This window comes from Scylla paramamosain, chromosome 7 (genome assembly GCF_035594125.1).
Source record: "Scylla paramamosain isolate STU-SP2022 chromosome 7, ASM3559412v1, whole genome shotgun sequence".
In the NCBI taxonomy this organism is placed as follows: domain Eukaryota; kingdom Metazoa; phylum Arthropoda; class Malacostraca; order Decapoda; family Portunidae; genus Scylla; species Scylla paramamosain.
The window spans coordinates 11,847,112-11,869,380 of NC_087157.1; the positions used below are offsets into that span (position 1 = coordinate 11,847,112).

Below are 22,269 nucleotides of genomic sequence, written 5' to 3' on the forward strand. Positions count from 1 at the left end.
TCCTTTACTTATAATCTAAACTGGAAACTTCACATCTCATCTCTAGCTAAAAGAGCTTCTATGAAGTTAGGCGTTCTGAATCGTCTCTGCCAGTTTTTCTCACACCCCGCCCCCACACACAGAGGGGATCGAAGAGCACTCAGTCATGTGACTTGCCTGGTGTTTATAGTCGAAAGGAGGGACCCTTGACAACCTCCTGTGTCCTCGTGAGCACTGAACACGTGCTTGAGTAGTCAAGTGAAGAAATGGATGAATATCCAAGGGCAATAAAGGTATATGTGAAGTGAAGAAGTATGTGTAGATATGGAGTGTAGGAAATAGAAATGTATCAGTAGGTAACTCTGTACAGGGGCCTTATCCGCCCATGTATGGAGTATGCTTCACATGTACAGGGGAGTTCCACTCATAATGCTCTTTTAGACAGGGTGGAATCAAAAGCTTTTCGTCTTATCAATTCCTCTCCTCTAACTGACTGTCTTCAGCCTCTTTCTCATCGCCGCAATGTTGCATCTCTTACTGTCTTCTACTGCTATTTTCATGCTAACTGCTCTTCGGATCTTGCTAATTGCATGCCTCCCCTCCTCCGACGGCCTCGCTGCATAAGATTTTCTTCTTTCTCTATCCCCTATTCTGTCCACCTCTCTAATGAAAGAGGTAGCCAGTATTCTTAATCATTCATCCCTTTCTCTGGTGAACTCTCGAACTCCTTTCCTGCTTCTGTATTTCCTCCTTCCTATGACTTGAATTCTTTCAAGAGGGAGGTTTCAAGACACTTATCCTTCAATTTTCGATGATTCTCTTGACGTCTTTTTTGGGACTGGCGTCTAATTGGGATTTTTTTCCTCCGGTTTTGTTTCCCTTGGCCAATGACCCTCTTATATATAAAAAAAATAGTAGTAGTAGTAGTAGTAGTGGCAGCAGCAGTAGTAGTGATGGTGGTGGCAGTAACAGCTGTAATAGTTATGATATTAGTGTTGTTGTTGTTGTAGTCGTTGTTGTTGTTGTTGTTGGTGGTGGTGGTGGTGGTGGTGGTGGTGGTGGTGGTGATGGTGGTGCTGCTGCTGTTGTCGTCTTCGTGGTAGCAGTAGCAGCGGTAGTAGTAATAATATCAGCAGTTCAATCAATATAATATTAGTAATAGTAAAAGTAACCCCATTAGCAGCAGCAGTAGCAGCAGTACTACTATCAGTAATAACAGCAGTAATAAATTGAAATCTAATGATCACATGAGTACTTGTAAATAGTTTTACATTGCAGTTACTGTCCAGCCCGCGCAGGTGTTTAAACTTGGGCAGCATATGTGTAGCTAGTGTGGTGTGGGGGTTGTGGAGAAAGGGTGGGGGAGAATGAGAGCAACAGCTGAATGGAGGGTGAGGCAGAGAGCAGGAAGGGGCGTGAAGGGCATTGATCACACCCCCTCCTCAGGTACTGCCCAGGTGTGGAGGGGTGGAGGGAGTAATGGTGGTGATAGAAAGTTTATCACCCCCGCTAGGAGGAGATGGAATCAAGGAAAATGGGATAGAAATATGAAGGAATAAGAAGGCAAACTGAAGAAAACGTGAATTCTCATACTGTCCAAAACGTCATTTTTTCAACGAAAGTTGCAGAGAGACTTATCTAAACCAGTCCTTGGAGCACTGAAGTATTGTTGACATGAATGCCAACATCGACAAGAAACTGATATAAAAGAAAAATAATTGTTCGACCAAATATCAAAGATACTATGGGGAGAACACGTGAGGCTGAGAGGTTCACCCACTGCTGTGTTGAGGGAAGCTTGGGCTGCACTGACATTCACGTGGCTCCACCTCTGGCATTTCTCAGAACTTTCCGTTAGAGGAAGTGCGCGTGTCAGGGACTCCGCCAGTCTCTCGTCACGATCACGGCGGATCAGGTTGTGTCCAGTTCACGGTTGAGTCTGCAGGCAGGTGACACCTCATCGAGGCGCTGCGCTTCTGTGACACCTGTGTTTGACAGTGAAGGATTTGGCATCACCCCTGATACATTCTCACCGGCGCCATGTTCAGCAGGAAAAAAAGAACAGACTTTGTGACTCTGTTCAGAAATTACTTTCAGAGAAGGTAATGGCGATTTTTGTGGTATGTAGTGTGCGTCAGAGGTCATTCCTTCCCCGGCTGCAGCACGTGGTCGGTGGCGGGTGGCGGGTGGCAGGGGTGCATGGGTCGTGTGTGAGTCAGGCCGTGGCGTGCGGCGCTGCAACGACGCGCGCCGCTCCTACTGTGGAATTCTCGCTTTCGTTGACCTCAGGTTCACCTCAAGTGAAAGAAAAATTTCATTCGATTATGTTTAGCTGGGTTCTGATGATTGCGAGCAAGTTCATATGAGGATTAAAATGATACAATATTTTGTTATTTTTTTACAAAAGATATTAAAACTGGTTGTTATTATGGAATGCTTCAATTAGTAGTTAATTAAGAAACTATGCGGAAGTAAAAACTGCGGTGCTATTAGTCTCATTTTCAGTGTTGTAATATATGACTAAAACTCTTTTTAAGTTAAACACGGCTGGCGAACACCGCAGAATTTTTCGAACATTATTATGCAGACGTATATTACTTACATTTTTGCTTACGTTCGAAGAAAAGAGATAATTCTAAAATCATATACATTCAGGTGGAGCCTCAATGAATGACTAAAATTCCTATAAGTAAAACATGGCTGACAAACACCGTAGAATTTTATTCTGGAAAATTATCGAATTAACATGTTACGCTTATAAATTTTCTCGGAATTCAAGGAAAGCATAATATTAAATCACACATAACAAGGTAACCTAAAAATAGCTAGTATGAAAAATATAGTTTGTATAAAAAAATGTCTGCATGAAAATATTCTATAAAGATATCTGACAGACACGAAATATCACATGTCATTGCATCTTATCTATCTTTCTCTTTACCTTTGTTTCGACACTGACCATTGCATACTGTGGCACTCCTGAGGGTGGGGCTGAGTGCTGCACCTTGGGGGAAGAATAACAGATGCAATAAGGAAGCGAATCCTACCTTTCTGCAATGCAAGGCTCCCGTGCGCCGCCCTCGCCTCCTTGCCGTGCGTAATGCGCCGAGTACGTGCATTACTTGATTACATTATTTGATTACCTGCCCGCCAGCTGAGAGAGAGAGAGAGAGAGAGAGAGAGAGAGAGAGAGAGAGAGAGAGAGAGAGAGAGAGAGAGAGAGAGAGAGAGAGAGAGAGAGAGAGAGAGAGAGAGAGAGAGAGAGAGAAAATTTAATGTTCGTATACCTCTCTCTCTCTCTCTCTCTCTCTCTCTCTCTCTCTCTCTCTCTCTCTCTCTCTCTGTGTGTGTGTGTGTGTGTGTGTGTGTGTGTGTGTGTGTGTGTGTGTGTGTGTGTGTGTGTGTGTGTGTGTGTGTGTGTGTGTGTGTGTTATAATAGTTTTCCCACATCACACCAATGTTTTTCGTTTGACATGTCTCTGCAATTTCATGTCTCGAGGTGTTGGCGTGGTGGTGGTGGTGGTGGTGGTGGTGGTGGTGGTGGTGGTAGAGGTGGTGGTGGTAGTGGTGGGGATGGGGGAGGTGGTGTGCTGAGTGTCACGAGCAATGCAGTGTGAGAGGAGGGCGTCGTGACCAGTTGATTCCGTCCAAATTACATCGATTTTACCCCATGAGGAATTGTGCCGGGGTATTTTTAACAAGCTTCTCTGTAATTCTTCCAAGTCCTCATTATAACGGTCACCACATGTAGAGGGTGACCTGTTTTGTGCCGGGAAGGTGAGGGTTTTCATGCCATGCACTTATTTCAGGATCTGTAACTCATTCTGATTGGGACTCATTATTATTGTCCTTGCTGCAAAATAGCGTGGTTCTTTATATTGTGCTTTCTCTTACCCTATGTGAAGTATTATATGTAAGGCACTGAGTGTGTACCTCATGGCAATGTCTGTTAATAAGTTAATTTTCTTCATTTTTATTCATAAGACTCGTATCACAATATTCACAGTATTTTTACTTAAGACAAATTAGCAGGGAGTCACTTCCAAGGTATAATATTCAGGGAGGTGGTCAGATGAACTGGTGACCACTCGTTCCTGAGTTCAAATCTTTCTAGTGGTATATCTTATCTATTAATTTATATATTTACTTATTAATTTGCTTATTTATTTATTAATTTTAATCTTGCCAAATGGCTTTCAGTCCCTCATACGTCATCCCTGTGCCTCGTTTTACATTATGACTTCAGTGGCTGCCATATGCCCTTAAGAGGAGCCCATACGAACACACGCCCTTGCCAGCACGGACAAGGGCAGACCGCCACGCCATAGCCAAGATAACCCGGAGACATACTTCAGCCTTAACCAGTGCATCACTACAGACAGTTTTCAAGCTCAATGAGATCCATTGTTAATGAGAATAGAACAAAATTAATAAATGTTAAATTTCATTAAATGAGTTAGATATGATTTTTGTTTATATTTATTATGAAAAATATTAACTAACTTAATTACATCATGGTATCCATAATACAATGAAAGTGATGTAGTACTGAAAATGTCGAACTTTTAGCAATAAGAATACAAGGTCTACAAGTGTTCAAATACGATTTAAGTGACGCACTAGTGCTGAAAGGATTAGATTTGCAAATAGAGAAGAAGGTCTAGAGATGTTCGAATATGATGAAAGTGATGCAGGACTGAAATAATTAAACTTGAACAATAAATAAAGGAGGCCCACAGCTGTTCAAGGTTGAGATTAGTGTTGAATGCTGAGTGCTGAGCAGCGCCGCCACGACCTGCCTCACTCGTTATGTGCTCACACTGAATTGCTGCTAAGGTCGTTGTAACATTTTCCTCTGGTTTATTTCTTTCCTTTATCGTTGCTTTGTCTCGAGAGTGGTGTCTGTGTGTGTGTGTGTGTGTGTGTGTGTGTGTGTGTGTGTGTGTGTGTGTGTGTGTGTGTGTGTGTGTGTGTGTGTGTGTGTGTGTCTGTGTGTGTGTGTCCCTGTGTGTGTGTGTGTGTGTGTGTGTGTGTGTGTGTGTGTGTGTGTGTGAGAGAGAGAGAGAGAGAGAGAGAGAGAGAGAGAGAGAGAGAGAGAGAGAGAGAGAGAGAGAGAGAGAGAGAGAGAGAGAGAGAGAGAGAGAGAATTATACCCTTATATTTTTGTTTGTATATTTACTTTAATTTTTTGCTGAGTTTTTAAATTGCTATAATTTTCGTTTCCTTTTTTTATTCTTTCTTTTCATTCTTCATTTCTATTTTTCTTTGTTTTTGCCTGTTTGCTTTCTAACTTTTTTTTTCCATTATTCTTTTCATTTTCCCACTTCTTATTGTGACCGAACTTGGCCTAGACGAACATACGAGTTAACAGTGCCCCTCGTGACCCTGACCTACGCGTACCTCACAACTGTACCCCACTGAACTACACACACTAACTCACTTTATAATATGTTCTTCCCATGACTATCCTGTTAGAAGCCTTACAGCCAGACGAAAGGTGATGTATGATTCGTCAAGACAGGAAGGTATATCATGTGGCAGGTATATCTCTCCTCCCCCTCCTCCTCCTTCTCCTCCAAGCCGCCCATGACCCGCTCTGCTAATAGAAAGGGATTGACGTCACTCGCCCCTCGCCCCTCGCTATTCGTTTATGCTGACGTGCGTGCCTCCTCTCTCCCCTCTCTCCTCTCCCCTCTGCCCCTCACTGCCTCCACCTGTGTGTTACCTGGGCTCCTCACATTGACGGGTTTTATGGGCTCATTGGCATTGTGTGTGTGTGTGTGTGTGTGTGTGTGTGTGTGTGTGTGTGTGTGTGTCATAGTTGGTGTTTCTTGTTTTATTTTCTTCATTTGTGTTTTTTTCTTATTGTTTAATGATGTGTTTGTTTATTTGTTTTATTATTTTACTACGAAGGATACAGTAAAATGGGAAAGAAAGAAGTCTCTCTCTCTCTCTCTCTCTCTCTCTCTCTCTCTCTCTCTCTCTCTCTCTCTCTCTCTCTCTCTCTCTCTCTCTCTCTCTCTCTCTCTCTCTCTCTCTCTCTCTCTCTCTCTCTCTCTCTCTCTCTCTCTCTCTCTCTCTGTGTGTGTGTGTGTGTGTGTGTGTGTGTGTGTGTGTGTGTGTGTGTGTGTGTGTGTGTGTGTGTGTGTGTGTGTGTGTGTCGTGTTGTATTATATCGTCTTAAATACACACACACACACACACACACACACACACACACACACACACACACACACACACACACACACACACACACACACACACACACACACACACACACACACACACACACACACACACACACACACACACACACACACACACACACACACACACACACACCTAACCTGTATCCTAACATATCCTCACACTTCACAACCCTTGACGATCTTAACGCTGTACCTTCCCCGTCACTTGGTTCCCCTTCACTTCACTGAGCACCTTCCCACAGAAACAAACGGGAGGCCACGCCGTCGCCGCCCCCGGGCCATCCTCTCCACGAGGTGTCGCAGCAGCAGGACGACATGCCACCCTCCCCCGCTGCCTACACGCCCACGTCAGACCCGGACGAACTAAGCACCTCCTGGTCTGACCCCCGCCAACGACGGCTCAGGGTCCCCAAAGTTCGCCCGCGCTCTGCCTCCTTCACCCACCCCGTCAGGAGAAACCGTCCGAGCACCGCCACCCTCAGGAAGCCCAAGGTTTGTGCCTCCTTCCTCCGGTACTGTCTTCTTGAGGTGTGTAATATCTCCTCGTAAAGCTCGTGTTTTATCTCATTCATTACTGTACACCCGCCTGCTTATCTACTCAATGGCCTATTAGTCAATCTGCCTATCTACTTACGTATTCATCTACCATCTACTCACCTATCTATCTACCTACCTACACACACACATACATACATACATACATATACTTATACATACATACACACTAACATGGACAGTCTTTTCTCTTTCGGCAACTGTAAAGATTTATGAATCAGTACAGTATCACAGTATTAACAAAAACTACTATGATACGATATTGCAATATTATCACATTCACATATTTTCTTCAGTCAAATTTTTTCTCATACACTGTACACTAATATCCTTACTTTTTCTCATCTCCCTTCATACTTCCTAATTCTCTTGTTTCGCTGCCGCCACCCCCTAACGCCACCCCAGGTGCTGGACGCCAGCTTGCGGGACGCCGTGGACATGAGTGAAATGACCCGCAGCATGGTCGACCAGCTCATCCTCTCCCGCGACGGCCAAGCGACATTCAGTGACTACTCAAGCGACTTCACCTCCTCTTCCTCATCCTCGCCCTCCTCCGTGGGTAGCAAGAGCCCATTTGATGATTCGGGGGACTCTGAGAGCGAGGCAAGGCAGGTGAGTCGAGGAGGAAGTGCAGCCGTCAACACCACTTCGCTTAAACGTAGCCAGATGTTTCCAGGTATTGAGTGTGAAGGGCATCGCGTGATGGAGGAGCGGGGAGGGCTCAGGGTACGCTGTAAAAACGAGTTAGTAGAGGAGAGTCGAGCTGAAGTAGACCCCTGGGACCCAGCCCACTGCACCAGACCATAAAGAATTCCCTCGTCTCTCACACTCACAGGGGCGGCCCTCCACCATGCGCCTCCCACGCCCGTCTCGCAACATCGCCGTGCCGGTCATCACTACCGCTTCCCGCCCCACCAGGAAGACCTCCAACCTCAAGACTTTTGTGTCTAACGGGCGACGGCGGCAAGTCGAGGAGGTGTTCACGGGACCAAGGCACAAGGTCAAGGTGAGTTGAGATAAAAGTGAGATAATCAAAGGGCGGGCTGCCATCACGCGCGGCTCAATAATGTTTTCTCTGTACTCTTTTATGACCATTAATTTCAAGGAACACAAAGCGAGTGCCACTGCAAAGAATAATTTCAGTTCATTTTTTTTTTACCTATGATTTTTTTTTTTCTTTTTTTTTTTTTCATCTAGAATCATACGACGTAAAATTTTGAATTCTTGCCTTGTATTATTTACATGTGGCTTGGCATTTCGAGTGAAACCCTGAAAATTAAAGCATATAGGCTGTAACTCTAGCCACACACACACACACACACACACACACACACACACACACACACACACACACACACACACACACACACACACACACACACACACACACACACACACACACACACACACACACACACACACACACACTCTCACACACACTCACACACACTCACACACACACACACACACACACACACACACACACACACACACACACACACACACACACACACACCTCAGGGTCATTTATATTCTCCCTCCAACTGAAGTATCAACTTGAGTACCGGACTGACGCAGTGCAATTCCTTCCACCAGATTCCGGAGCCTTGCCAGACGTGCGGGAAGGAGCAGAATCCGGAGAGGTTTCACAGCCACCCGCTCCACATGCTAAAATTCAAACCCAAGGCGGAGGATAAGGAGAAAACAAAAACTCAGGACAAGATGATCGTGACCAAACCCACGGCCCTCAGGTTCAAGAGCAAAGGACCTGAGCAAGAAAACAAGAAGTCGCGCAATAAGAACAAATCGAAAAAGACTCATGGCTCTCTCCGGCAGGTTCCGAGTGATGATAGTTCTCCCACTCTCTCTAAAAAACGCGAGGACAAGACGATGCCTGTAAAGACATTTATCCAGAATCAAAAGGCTTCCATTAAAAAAGGACCAAAGGACATTAACATAGAGATATTCGAGGCAGACACCACCTCTGCCTTATCTCTAAAAAGTGACAGTAACCGTAGTTTGGTGCACCATAAAAAACAGAATGCGTCCAGAAAGGAGAGAAGGGAAAAAGGTGAGAGGAAACAGTCTAACAGAGCTGCGGCATCACATCCTCCTCGAGAGATTTCCAAGATCGAAGAGGAAAGTGAGAACGCCCGCAGTGCCTCCAAGGAGGGGCGGGCCGGCAGCAGCTCCTCCAACAAGCAGCTGCAGGCGGCGCCCACCCTCGTCTGCCACATCTGCGGCAGGGAGTTTGGCACCAGGTCCATCTCCATCCACGAGCCTCAGTGTCTGGAGGTGAGTCTGATCTGATTTTAGTGTTGCTGTTCAGTACTTCTCCCAAACGATTCTAGTCACATGTAACTGTTACCAGCTTCCTCTGGACTGATGTGTGCTATCCAGTGTCGACTCTCCCCTTATTGCTTCTTTCTTGCTGTTGACATTTGTATTCTCCCCACACACCTCAGTCTACAATCGCACAAACCGGATATCAACTTTCACTAGACTGATGTAGCCCTTTGCCTTCTCTCTCCCAATATTCTGAACCTTCCACGTACAATTCTGGGTTTCCAATACTCCACCTTCCTACTTGTTTGGAATAGCGTTGAGAGGACAGGGAGAGAAGGATAGCTGAAGAGCTGCTGGGTGTATTTTGAAATGAGTGGGTCACAGGTTTGGCAGGAGGTATATTTTCATTCCCGCTGCCGTATGGTAGGTCATGCGTGTCTTGCTTGCCTAAATCGGGGTGGGACGGATATTAGGGTCAGTTGTAGAGGGAGAGGTATGAACCTTTTCTCTGATTTCGCCTTCCTCTGAGATGTTGTTAATTTCGCTGCTCTATAAAATTTAAGAAAATATATAATATCAGCTTTTCTAGAGGGACGGAAAGGATGGAAATGAAGTAAACGCCTTGGATAATGAAGGTAATGTAGCGGCAGGAGTGAAAAGGAATGCGAAATATTCTTAGAAAAGATTCCGTGTCTGGTGTTGATCACGTCATCATCATCGGGAGAGGATTATTTCAGTATTGATTATAACTGTTTTATGTCAGTATTGATCAAGTAACTGCTGTAAATGGAAAGGAAATGGAGGGACTGGTATAATCATTTCCGTAATGCCTTCCAGGTTGAGTCATGACTTCCCTATTCTTACTATACCGATTTTTGTATACCAACGCTTTTGAGTTTTGCAATCATTCGAGTGTCTGCAACAACAACAACAACAACAACAACAGCAACTACTACTACTACTACTACTACTACTACTACTACTACTACTACTACTACTACTACTACTACTACTATTGTTATTGTTATTATCATTATTATTATTATTATTATTATTATTATTATTATTATTATTATTATTATTATTATTATTATTATTATCATAGTGAGGAAGGGACAAGAGTGCAACGTTTCTAATCATGCACCCTTTATCACGCCTTGTTCTCTTCTCTTCCACACATTTTCTTCTCTCGTCCCTTCCCACCCCTTTCCTTCTTCCTCGCCACACCTTCCCGTCCCGTCCCTTCTCCGTCTCCCACTCAATACCTTCCCATCCCACCCTTTCCCTTCTCCCATACTAATATTCTTTCACTCCCGCTCCTTCCCGTCCCGTCTCTTCCTGCCCCATCCCTTACCGTCCCATCCCGTCACTACCCTCCAGTCCCTTCCTTCCAATCCCTTACCTCCAGTCCTTTCCTTCTCCCACTCTATCCTTCCTGCCCCGCCTCTTTCCGTCCCTCCCACTCACTGGCCCGCTGCACTGGTGACCCCCTGACCTTCCAGTGCAGGACGCCAGGATATTCTTGCCGCCTTTCCCTCCCCCCTTACGTGCATAATAATTGCACCTTCATACCTGATACTCCAAAGCTCGTATCCCCCCCCCACACACACACGTCCACATCTTCGTCATGCAAAGTGTAAATCTTCCAGTATAATTTTGATCGCTGGATAGAATTATGTAAGTAAATAAGTAAAAATAGATTACTTGACAAATGAATACATAAATAAATGAATAAGTAAGCGGATGGATAAGAAAGCATTCACCCATGTATACTTGAATCTACACACACACACACACACACACACACACACACACACACACACACACACACACACACACACACACACACACACACACACACATTTGTGGTGGCGTGACCCGTCCACAAGAAATAGGTCATGTTGGGTGCTACTTTAGTGTTAAGTGGCCGGAGGGATGAGGCGCCTGGTGTGTTGTTAAGTGGCAGGTGGTGGGGAGGTGAGAGTGAAAGTTTGGTGGTGATGATGATGGTTGTAGTAATAGTAGTAGTAGCAGTGGTAATGGTTATAATAACTGGGTATTGTGTGTGTTTTATTCATGTCACATTTATACATCAATAATGACAAATAACAACAACAATAAGAGTGTGAGGTCAAATGCGCAGTTAGGAATAAGAGTCAAGGACAGACGGACGCACTGGCGGAGAGGCGATAGCATAAGGTAACAACAACACCAGCAGCACCACCGCCATCACCACTCCCACCACCAGCTATGGCAATAACAACAACAACAACATATCCGGTGACACTGATAAACACACACACACACACACACACACACACACACACAGCAAAGCGTGACTGGTGTTTAGGGATAATCAGTATCCCTCACCTTCAGCAAAAATAAATACTCGGAGATGAATAAGGAATAATAATGAATGATTTAGCACCGTAACACACACCGCCATCACCACCGCAATAACACATCCAGGAAACATAATTCAACTTCGACAGTATACTTAAGTACATCTAGTGAGCAGTTACATTAGGATAGCTGAGGATAGGTTAGGTTCGGTTAAACTAGGTTGTATTAAGTTACTTTATGCTCTAATAAGTTATACGGGGATAGCTGACAACAGATTACGTTGTTGACCTTAACCTGACGTAACATAATATTGAACGTCAGCTGTGTATGGTCCGGTTAGATTACGTTAGACCAGGTTAGGTTAAGTTACGAAAGGTCAGGTTATATTACATTAGGTAACTCAACCAACCTAACCTAACCCACACCAACAATAAGAGTGATGACTACTTTTCATACAACTCCTAGTGACTTTCTGTTTGAGTGGCGGCGCTTGATCGATTCCTTCTCAAATGTCACACGTACGTAGTAATCAACATAACATTATCTGCAACCCATGAACATGACACCAGCGAGCTCATGTATATTGCAAGCAGATAGCGTACTTGTTGTGGTTTATGAGTAACTCTGCCCTTCCTTGTACCGCGTTTGTCCCTTGTCCTCCGCGTCCTTCAAACTTCCAAAGAGCGTCATGACACCAACCGACTCTGCGCATTAACTCCCCGCCACCTCCTTAGATCCCTCACTCTTACCGGCGTCTTCCTTTCTCAGTGCTGAGCTGTGATTTATATTGATTTTTCCTGCCGTGTACTAAGAGAGAGAGAGAGAGAGAGAGAGAGAGAGAGAGAGACGTACACACACATTTATAATTTTAAGACTACACCTTAAATTGGATGAAAAGAATACACAGAGACAGAAAATTCCCAAAAATACTCAAATCAGTATTGTACACATGCATGGTTCAGTAAATACAACTAGCTGAATGTATATCAAAATACAAAAGTACGGAGAAAATTGCGTAGAACTGATAATCCTTACAAGGCTGAATAAATAACTGACTAACTGATATTATGGCACCGCAGCATGAATGTAAGACTTCGGATCCATTATAAGGTAGTACCTCCATGAAAACTAGTAATATAGCTGTAGAAAACGCACTCCATCGACAGAGAGAGTAGCACGCTGAACCACTGTTTCATACTACCACTGTGGTGGTGCTGGCGCCGACCGGTCCCTGAGTGACGACGGCCTGGAGGGCTTGGCCGACCCGCCCCTGGAGTACGACGACCTGTGGGACTCGGGAGGCGAGGAGACTCTCGTAGAGGAGGACCTGGCCCCCGAAACTCCCGCCTCCTGCGTCGCGGAGGACGGCAAAGGAGCTGACGGGGAGTGGGTGACCTTCTTCAATCCCTCCACCGGCAAGACGCTGCGGCTTCCTCGCCACATAAAGGAGGAAGCCGCTGCGAGGTGGCGAGCCTGGCCGTGGATCAGCGAGGACAATCTTTCCCACACCGAAGAGAAGGCCACGGCGAGATGGCGAGGCCCCGGGGCGTGGACCAGCGAGGACGACCTCCTCAGTCCCCGCGCCCTGCGTATCGTAGAGGGCATCCGGCCTGTGGTGAAGAGGGTGCGACTTCCCGAGAGTTCTCACTGGTGGGAGCTGACCAGTGTTGGTACTGCTGCTGCTACGACCCTCCCTGCTGAACGAACCAAGCAGCAGGACGCTGGCCAGCTTCCTCCAGGCTGGAACTTGCATGCCTTTCCAGGATGCAGTGCCGGCCTCCTCCGCCGTGGTGGAGCAAACGCGGGGCTGCCCGAGGTGCCACTGCCTGGCTCCCGGCAGCGTGGTGAGGGAGGCGCTGGACTGCCCGAGGTCCTCTTGCCTGCCCCACGGCGGCGTGGTGGAGCAGCGAGAGTCAGCACGAGGCGGCGGCGCCACTTCCTCACTGCCGTGGCGGCCCTGGCTTACATGATCTTTGTCCCGTGGCTCGTCACCCGGGGCGATATCTTCCTTGAGGTCATTAGTGGACGGGTGGATGATTGGGTGCAGATGTGGTTGAGTAGTGTGGTGGAGTGGGTGAGTGGGTGGATGAACTATATTTTTGTGTGAGTGGATTCTCGTGCTTCATTCACTAAACCTGAAGTCAAGACGTCTGAGTAAGACATTTTTGGGGACCAAGTATCCAGTGACCCAAACATCCCGAGGCCTTTATAGTCTCAGGCCTATCTAGACTGATGATAACCTGACTCGAGGGCCTCATCACCTGAGTATCGTTAGTCTTAGTACCAAATTACTTGCTCTCAGACCTTTCTATTGTAATAAATCCCGGATTACTTTCATTCATTTGATGTGTCATTGTATATTAAAGCATAGTCTACCCGCTCTTATTTTTGCTAGCGCCACTAATATATAACTAAGAAACCATCCTGACCAAATTCATTTTATCCAAGGAAGCTAGAGAGATTTATAACCTTCCTTGATTAAGCCAAACCTCCACTCCTTCGTCACACACACGCTCCCACCCACCTTACGGGACACCAGCGCAGTACACACATCAGAGAAAATTATTGTCATGTTTACTCTGAACCGTGTGTCATGTCAACGTGCTGGGGTGAACGACCTGAGGTGCACGCCGGCTCTGTTCGCTACTACTCGTAAAGTCGTGTTTTGTAAAGAATTATTTGAATATTATTTAGCGCTGTCTTTGTAAATATTTTGATTTCATGATCACTTTTTTATTGTTTCTCGTGAGCGTGTGTGTGTGTGTCTGTGTGTGTGTGTCTGTGTGTGTGTGTGTGTGTGTGTGTGTGTGTGTGTGTGTGTGTGTGTGTGTGTCGTCCGTCAAATGGTGTAGTATATAAACAGTTTAATTACGTAGCTTAACTACTGCGTTTTGACTATTTTGCAAAGTTTCTAGTGAATGTTTCATTCATTTATTTTTTACGACGGATTTTCAGCGTACGTTTTGCTAAGAGAGAGAGAGAGAGAGAGAGAGAGAGAGAGAGAGAGAGAGAGAGAGAGAGAGAGAGAGAGAGAGAGAGAGTATTGTGTTACGTTGAATAATACAGAAAACCATACGTTACCCTTTAATAGTTACTCACATGACGGTCGGCGCTGGAACACAGAGTACTCGCGGCGGCAGGTAACGATCGTAATTTTGTTTTCTGAAGGTGTCTATTGATTATACTCTACGTACTGTGATGCCCCTTAATTAATGTGCCAATAAGATCATAATATACAGCACCATACAAGAAGAGGAAGGAGGAGGAGTAGGAGGAAAAGGAGGAGGAGGAGGAGGGGGGGGGAAAGATAGGGAGGGGTGAGTATAGAGAAGACGTCATGAAAATTTTGAAGCAAAAATACAGGGGAAAAAAGGAAAAATAAAAACTACGGAAGAGGAAAATTAAGAGAGTATGGAAGGAAAGATAAAATAAATAGCATATAGAAGGAGCAGGAGAGGTGCAGGAAACAGAAATAAAAATGCAAAAATAGAGGAAAAAAGGAATTAAGTTTTATTTTTCTAATTTAAACTTTAAAACCACGGGAAAAAAAAAACGTAACTGGCATTCCTAATTGCGTTAAATATTCCAAACCATTCGATCTATTTTTTATCTTCTCCTTTCCACTCTTCCTTTTCTCTCCTACTTTTTTTCTTCCCTCTTTTTTTTTCTTTTTTTTTTTTCTTTTTTTTAATGAAGAGGCGTTGGTGCGGGGAAAGTTTACGCCGCCAGTGCTGTGAGGGGATTAGCACTGCACTGCGTAGCCCACATGCATCCTGCCTCAGCGGGATTAACCGGTGATGTGCGAGACTTTGCCGCTCTTACGTGTACTACTGACCTTGGCTGGCCTGCTTGAATGTATCCGAGAGAGAGAGAGAGAGAGAGAGAGAGAGAGAGAGAGAGAGAGAGAGAGAGAGAGAGAGAGAGAGAGAGAGAGAGAGAGAGAGAGAGAGAGTGGGGGGGGGGCTACACGTATACGAACACACCCTAATACATTACAAACAGCATGACAGAAAGACATGTATAGACAGATAGATAAAGACGGAGACAGAAACAAGAAAGGCAAGTAGACATGCAGACATGCAGAATATTTAGACAGATACACAAACAAGCAGAAACTGAAATAAAGAAAGACAAACAAACATACATTCATTGTTCATTATCTTTCATGGTGCAGTATCAGTCAAAAAAAAAAATATGAGGAGATATATTTTCAACAGAGAAAACGAGACAAAAATAAATAGACAAAAAAAGAGAGAGAATACAGATAGAGACAAAAAAGACAAACACAGACAGAAATATAAAGAGGGAGACAATGACAGGCAAACAAACAGATAAAAATATGGAGAAAGAGAGACAGACAGACAAACAGAAACAGACAGAAATATAGAGAGAGACAAAGACAGACAAACAGACATAAATATAAAGAAACAGAGACAGAGATAAACAGACAGAAATATAGAGAAAGAGAGACAAAGACAGACAAACAAACAGACAAATATAATGAAAGAGAGACAAAGACAGACAAACACAGAAATATTAAAAGAGACAAAGACAGGCAAATATTCAGAAAGAGAAACAAAGACAGACAAACAGAAATATAGAGAAAGAAACAGACAGACAAAAATATATAGCGACAAAGACATACAGAGAGACAAAAGATAGACAAGCAGACAAACAGAGGCGGAGCACAAGCAAGCAAGGCACACAGGGGAGCAGGTGAGGCAGGTTGCGAGGCGGCAGGTGAGGGCGGGAGGGAGGGGCGCGGACAGGTGTGGGTGCGGTGAGTCACTTATCGACCATCAGGCGCGGCCACCAAACCACCGTAAACTGTACAGCCTTTGTTCGTGCTTCACATACTAGTACTGTGTGTTGTCAGGCTCCGCTTCCGTCCATTCCTCCCTCATCCTCATCATCTGCACTCTCAGCCTCGCCCTTCCGTACTCTGTCATCACCTGCCTTCGTCATAATGATTTTACTCGTTTTCTTTTTGTTTATTTAAGTTCCCCGTCTACCGGATTATTTTAAGGACGTTTTCTGTGTGTGTGTGTGTGTGTGTGTGTGTTTTTCTCCTATCCATTAGAAAGTAAACCTTCTTTACTATTATAAGGAGATTTAACTTTTTATTAGTTTTAAGCCTTGTTGAAAATTACCTCGCATTATTATAGACTTTCATCCACTTATATTTATACTGCATGCTTCTCGAAACAGTTGTGGGGATTCAGATCTTAAGTGGCAGTAAGGGTCTCTCAGTCACCTTGGCGAGTGAAGCTGAACGTCGGTTTTAAGTAGTTACCTCAATTTTCAGTCTTGGCTCGTCTCTTGTCACGTGCATTGTTAATATGTCACGACCCGAGAAACATCAAGAGGAGATGAAACGTGAACAAAGAAGGAAGAATATGAGGAAGTAAGGAGGAAAGAAAAGTAAAAGGAAGAAAGAAGTGATAAAAATGTAAACATGAAAGCAGGTACCTACAATACAAAACCCACAAGTGTCTCAGTTAATTAGGGACACACACACACACACACACAAAAAAAAAAAAAACATGTAAGAAGCGTGACAATTAAAACTTTCAGTGCCAGTGACATAGAGATATAAAAAGAGATATTTCTGCAGGTTCGTCTACAGAGTACCAGGTCAATAAGGATATAAGAGATGTACTATATGCAATTTCATTTTTTTTTTTTTTTTTTTTTTTTTTTTTTTTTGGTGTTCATTGTCTAAGCACCGCAGGACATACCAGCAGGACGTCCTTCAGAACCCCTTGATGTATCGGCTGTCAGCGTGGCCTTTCAAACAATCCTAAAAATAATCCGCCATCCCAACCTGTTTTTGTCTTATGTGGGGTACATTTCTTTTTTCCACTTTATTGCAAATGTTCTATATTTATTTATTACTGCTGGTATTTTTGTCATTTTCAAATAACTGACGTATTTTTGCGCGCACACACACACACACACACACACACACACACACACACACACACACACACACACACACACACACACACACACACACACACACACACACACACACACACACACACACACACACACACACACACACACACACACACAAACGAGCTCTCATCACTAGACTTTGATGTTGTTTATATGAAATATCCCTGAAACGCCACGCCACGCGAAATAAAACATTCGACTGGTAGCTACAGTGCGCGCGTTTACCAAGTGTACGTATACAAAACAACAAAAGTGTGACTAAAAACATACAAATCATACATCAAATCATATATTCCTCGTATATATTGACGTTTACTGTGTTCACCACATCCGCTGCTGTTTCTGTGTGTGTGTGTGTGTGTGTGTGTGTGTGTGTGTGTGTGTGTGTGTGCGCGTGTGTGCGCAGTACTGATGGAGTGTACCTCGTAGTGTGTACTGGTCGATGGCGCCGGAGGTGTGGGTGTGGTGGCTGGCTGCCCGGTCTCCCTCTCACCTCCTTCCCTTGAGCCACAGCGCCTCCCCTCCCGTCATTAACCTTCGATAAAGAGTAAGGCGTGAGGCAGCCCGGTACGAAAGGTGGTGGTGCTATATAGTCACGTGATGTCCTCTGGCTAGCCGCAGCACGTGGCAGTCACTGACACCATGCAAAATTTAGTGACTAGATTGAAATATTATGCCTTTTTTTCACTTTCATTCCTCACATAGGTTCGTTTCGGTCGTGTTTAGGTAGTGTTTTTATTGCAATTTTGTGAGTCCATAAGCTGTTCATACCTGAAGCTTCTCATTTCAGGGGAACACTCAGCTTTAGCATCTCAGTCTATGTTCAGTGGACACGCATGGCTCCTCTGAAGGCTTGGCTGCGGTGGTGGTGGTGGTGGGAGCAAGCTGGTGCGGGGCAGACTTGGGTGGGGAGGGAAAACAGCACCCGTGAACATGAGCGTGTGTGAGCGTGTCAGTGTGGATAGTGAAATAATGACTCGGAGCACGCAGGCTTCTTCGCTGGGGGCCTGGCGACGGGCTGGGCCCTGGGCGGGGCTGGGGTGCTGCTCCTCTACGAATATACCTTCCTCCTCCTGCACTTTCCCCTCTCCCCTCCGGTCGTTCACCCTCTTCACCCCGCCTTCCCTCACCCCGCCCTCCTTCACCCCGCCTCAACATTACCATAATTCTGATTATTGACGTACGGCCCTAGCTCTATCTTGACGGGGCGGCGATGGCACACGAGCTGACGACTACTGGAAGATTTGCCGTAAGGGGCGCTGTTACGTGTGTGTGTGTGTGTGTGTGTGTGTGTGTGTGTGTGTGTGTGTGTGTGTGTGTTTTCTCTCTTTTCTAATTCGTGATGATATTGTTTCTCCTCACGCAGAAATGGAAGCGGGAGAACGACCGCCTTCCCAAGAACCTGCAGCGCCCCCTGCCGGAGAAGCCGTCCAAGGATCTCACGCACGAGGAGTGGAATCAGTTCGCGTGGGAGACAGCGCAGGTAAGGATTTTAAGCAGATGATCTCCGGCGGCAATGCAACATCACTGGGTCTCTGTGTCTCATTAGTAGTGGTGGTGTTGAAAGGTTATGTACTTGGTCATCCTTTTTTCTATTCTGGTCTGTATCAAGAGTTACAATTCTTTATTACTATTATTATTATTATTATTATTATTATTATTATTATTATTATTATTATTATTGTTATTATTATTATTATTATTATTATTATTATTATTATTATTATTATTATTATTATGTTATTATTATTATTATTGTTTATTATCATTATTATTATTATCTGTTTGAATGTTCATGTGCGTATATGTTAATTTGGGGTTTATGCATTTGTTATATTCATTTTATATATGTATATCATATTCATTTGCGGCTTTCTTTCTCTCTCTCTTCTTTCATTATTTCCGTTTCCTTTCTCTCTTTCAAGAGAGAGAGAGAGAGAGAGAGAGAGAGAGAGAGAGAGAGAGAGAGAGAGAGAGAGAGAGAGAGAGAGAGAGAGAGAGAGAGAGAGCTACGTGGCAATCATGGAGTTATATAAATAATTTATTTGTACGGTTGTTAGTTGGTTTAATTTGTTTATTTGCTTATTTGCTGGGATGGTCAGTGGGTTGATTAGGTGTGTGTGTGTGTGTGTGTGTGTGTGTGTGTGTGTGTGTGTGTGTGTGTGTGTGTACTAAAAAAAATAGACTATAAAGAGGACTCATATCACTGCAGTAATATATAGAATCGTAAAACAATGCCATGACAGTAATAAACAAAACACGGATATAAGAGAGAGAGAGAGAGAGAGAGAGAGAGAGAGAGAGTAGTAAGAGTAGGTGGTAATTATGAAGATGTAGTTACGGTTACGCTGTTTGGTGACACGCTGGTGGTGGTGGTGGTGGTGGTTTCCCGCAGGCCCAGCTGGTGCCCTGCGAGTGGTGCGGCAGGACTTTCTTCCCGGAGCGCCTGCAGGTCCATCAGCGGGGTTGCAAGCCTCCGCCAGGAGCTCCCAAGAAGGTTGGTGGCATTAGCTATTACTTTTGACTTTACATTTTTTTTTTCACTTTATATATATATATATATATATATATATATATATATATATATATATATATATATATATATATATATATATATATATATATATATATATATATATATATATATATATATATATATATATATATATATATATTACATTTTATTCGTGTTATTATTATTTTTTTTTTTTTGCGCTTGGTATTGTTTTTCTTTTCTTTTTCTTTTTAGCCCTTAGTATTGTGTTTTTTTTCTTTTCTCTCTTCCTTTTTTTCAGTATTCGGTATTAGCATTGGCTTTTATAAGTTCCTTTCAGATCACATTCACTCACGACACTATTCACTTATTGCTCCGACTACCTCCCTGCCAATTTATTTATTTATTTATTCATTTATTATTATTATTATTTTATATGGGCCCCAATCGCCCCCATCCAAGCAGCTGTCTCGACTGAGGTGCGGCGTGACTCAGCTGGTGTTTGTTTGCCTCGCTAATGTCGCCATGCACCTGCCATTTCGGTATCGCCTCGCTGGCATGCTACCCCTTCCCCTTCCCAACTCCTGGCTCACTACTTTCAAACGTCTCGCAGGCCTCCTGCCAAACACCTGTTGAGTACATGCGCCTTCACAGCACCATTCTTCATCTGCCCATCGCTGTGACTGTTGCATTACAATAGCGTCAGATTACCGGGGTTTTATGGCAGTTTTCTGAAACAATTGCGTCTTTCCTCCGCTAACTTCACTAGGCTCTAATGGAAGATATAGGGGATATTCAAAGACGTGTTGATGATTTTAGTTATAGATTAATAAGTATTTCTACATTACCAGTGTGAAAAAAAGTAACTATAAGGACCCAATTAATGATCTATGTGTCCTCTGAAAATAGTTGCGAGAGAATGGAGCCCTTAATTAAGAATATTGGCCTTAGTTGTGTGACTCACTTTAGAAGGCGTTAAAATTTCGGACTCTAAATGGAAAGCCAAGGATGTGTTTGTATATTTTTTTCCATTATCATCTTTTCATTTCCTCAAAACAAGACTCAGCAGGACATATCGTCTAGAATGAAAAAAAAACATGGACGTGCTATTATATTTGTTCCATTATCACCCTTTCATTTCTGTAGAAGAAGATTCAACAGGACACATCGCCTACAGTGAAATAAATAAATAAATAAATATATATATATATATATATATATATATATATATATATATATATATATATATATATATATATATATATATATATATATATATATATATATATATATATATATATATTGTATTTTTGTTCCATTTTCATCCTTTCATTTACACAGAACAAGACCCAGCAAGACACATCGCTCTTCAACGCGTCCCTAAACGCCGCCAAACCCACCGTGGTGTGCTACATCTGCGGACGGGAGTTCGGCACCATGTCGATTGGCATTCACGAGCCGCAGTGCCTCAAGAAGTGGCGGGTGGAGAATGAGAACCTGCCGCCTGAGTTACGTCGTCAGGAGCCCCGCAAGCCGGAAGTTGTCTACAATGGTCAGTGAGCACATTTACTCTCACCTGACATATTAATGCAGTTTGTAATCACGTTTTCCATTTTTTTTTTTTTTTTTTTTTTTGCAGAACCTTCATATTTAGATAAATCTCTTTCTGATCAGTTGCTCCCTACATGTTGTTAAGTTTACATAATTCTTCGTCTTTTTTTTATTTGGTAAATATTAGGAAGATACATCCGTTTTGTTCACACACACACACACACACACACACACACACACACACACACACACACACACACACACACACACACACACACACACACACACACACACACACACACACACACACACACACACACACACACACACACACACACACACACACACACACACACACACACACACACACACACACACACACACACACACACACACACACACACACACACACACACACACACACACACACACACACACACACACACACACACACACACACACACACACACACACACACACACACACACACACACACACACACACACACACACACACACACACACACACACACACACACACACACACACACACACACACACACACACACACACACACACACACACACACACACACACACACACACACACACACACACACACACACACACACACACACACACACACACACACACACACACACACACACACACACACACACACACACACACACACACACACACACACACACACACACACACACACACACACACACACACACACACACACACACACACACACACACACACACACACACACACACACACACACACACACACACACACACACACACACACACACACACACACACACACACACACACACACACACACACACACACACACACACACACACACACACACACACACACACACAC

General features: G+C 44.0%; 1 protein-coding gene across 7 annotated transcripts in view; it reads left to right on the plus strand.

The window, feature by feature from the left end:
• Nucleotides 1–22,269, plus strand: part of LOC135102078 (serine/arginine repetitive matrix protein 1-like) — a 67,882-nt gene that overhangs the window by 41,961 nt on the left and 3,652 nt on the right. For 5 of the 7 annotated variants that reach the window (XM_064006781.1, XM_064006780.1, XM_064006779.1 and 2 more), the window contains 7 exons: nt 6,431–6,680; nt 7,149–7,355; nt 7,579–7,749; nt 8,340–9,038; nt 18,697–18,813; nt 19,726–19,827; nt 21,166–21,376. In XM_064006781.1, the coding sequence (XP_063862851.1) occupies nt 6,431–6,680; nt 7,149–7,355; nt 7,579–7,749; nt 8,340–9,038; nt 18,697–18,813; nt 19,726–19,827; nt 21,166–21,376 (1,757 nt within the window). Of the gene's footprint in view, nt 1–1,857; nt 2,082–6,430; nt 6,681–7,148; nt 7,356–7,578; nt 7,750–8,339; nt 9,039–18,696; nt 18,814–19,725; nt 19,828–21,165; nt 21,377–22,269 lie in introns of those variants that run through there. The other 2 variants (XM_064006783.1, XM_064006784.1) reach the window with 2 other exon arrangements.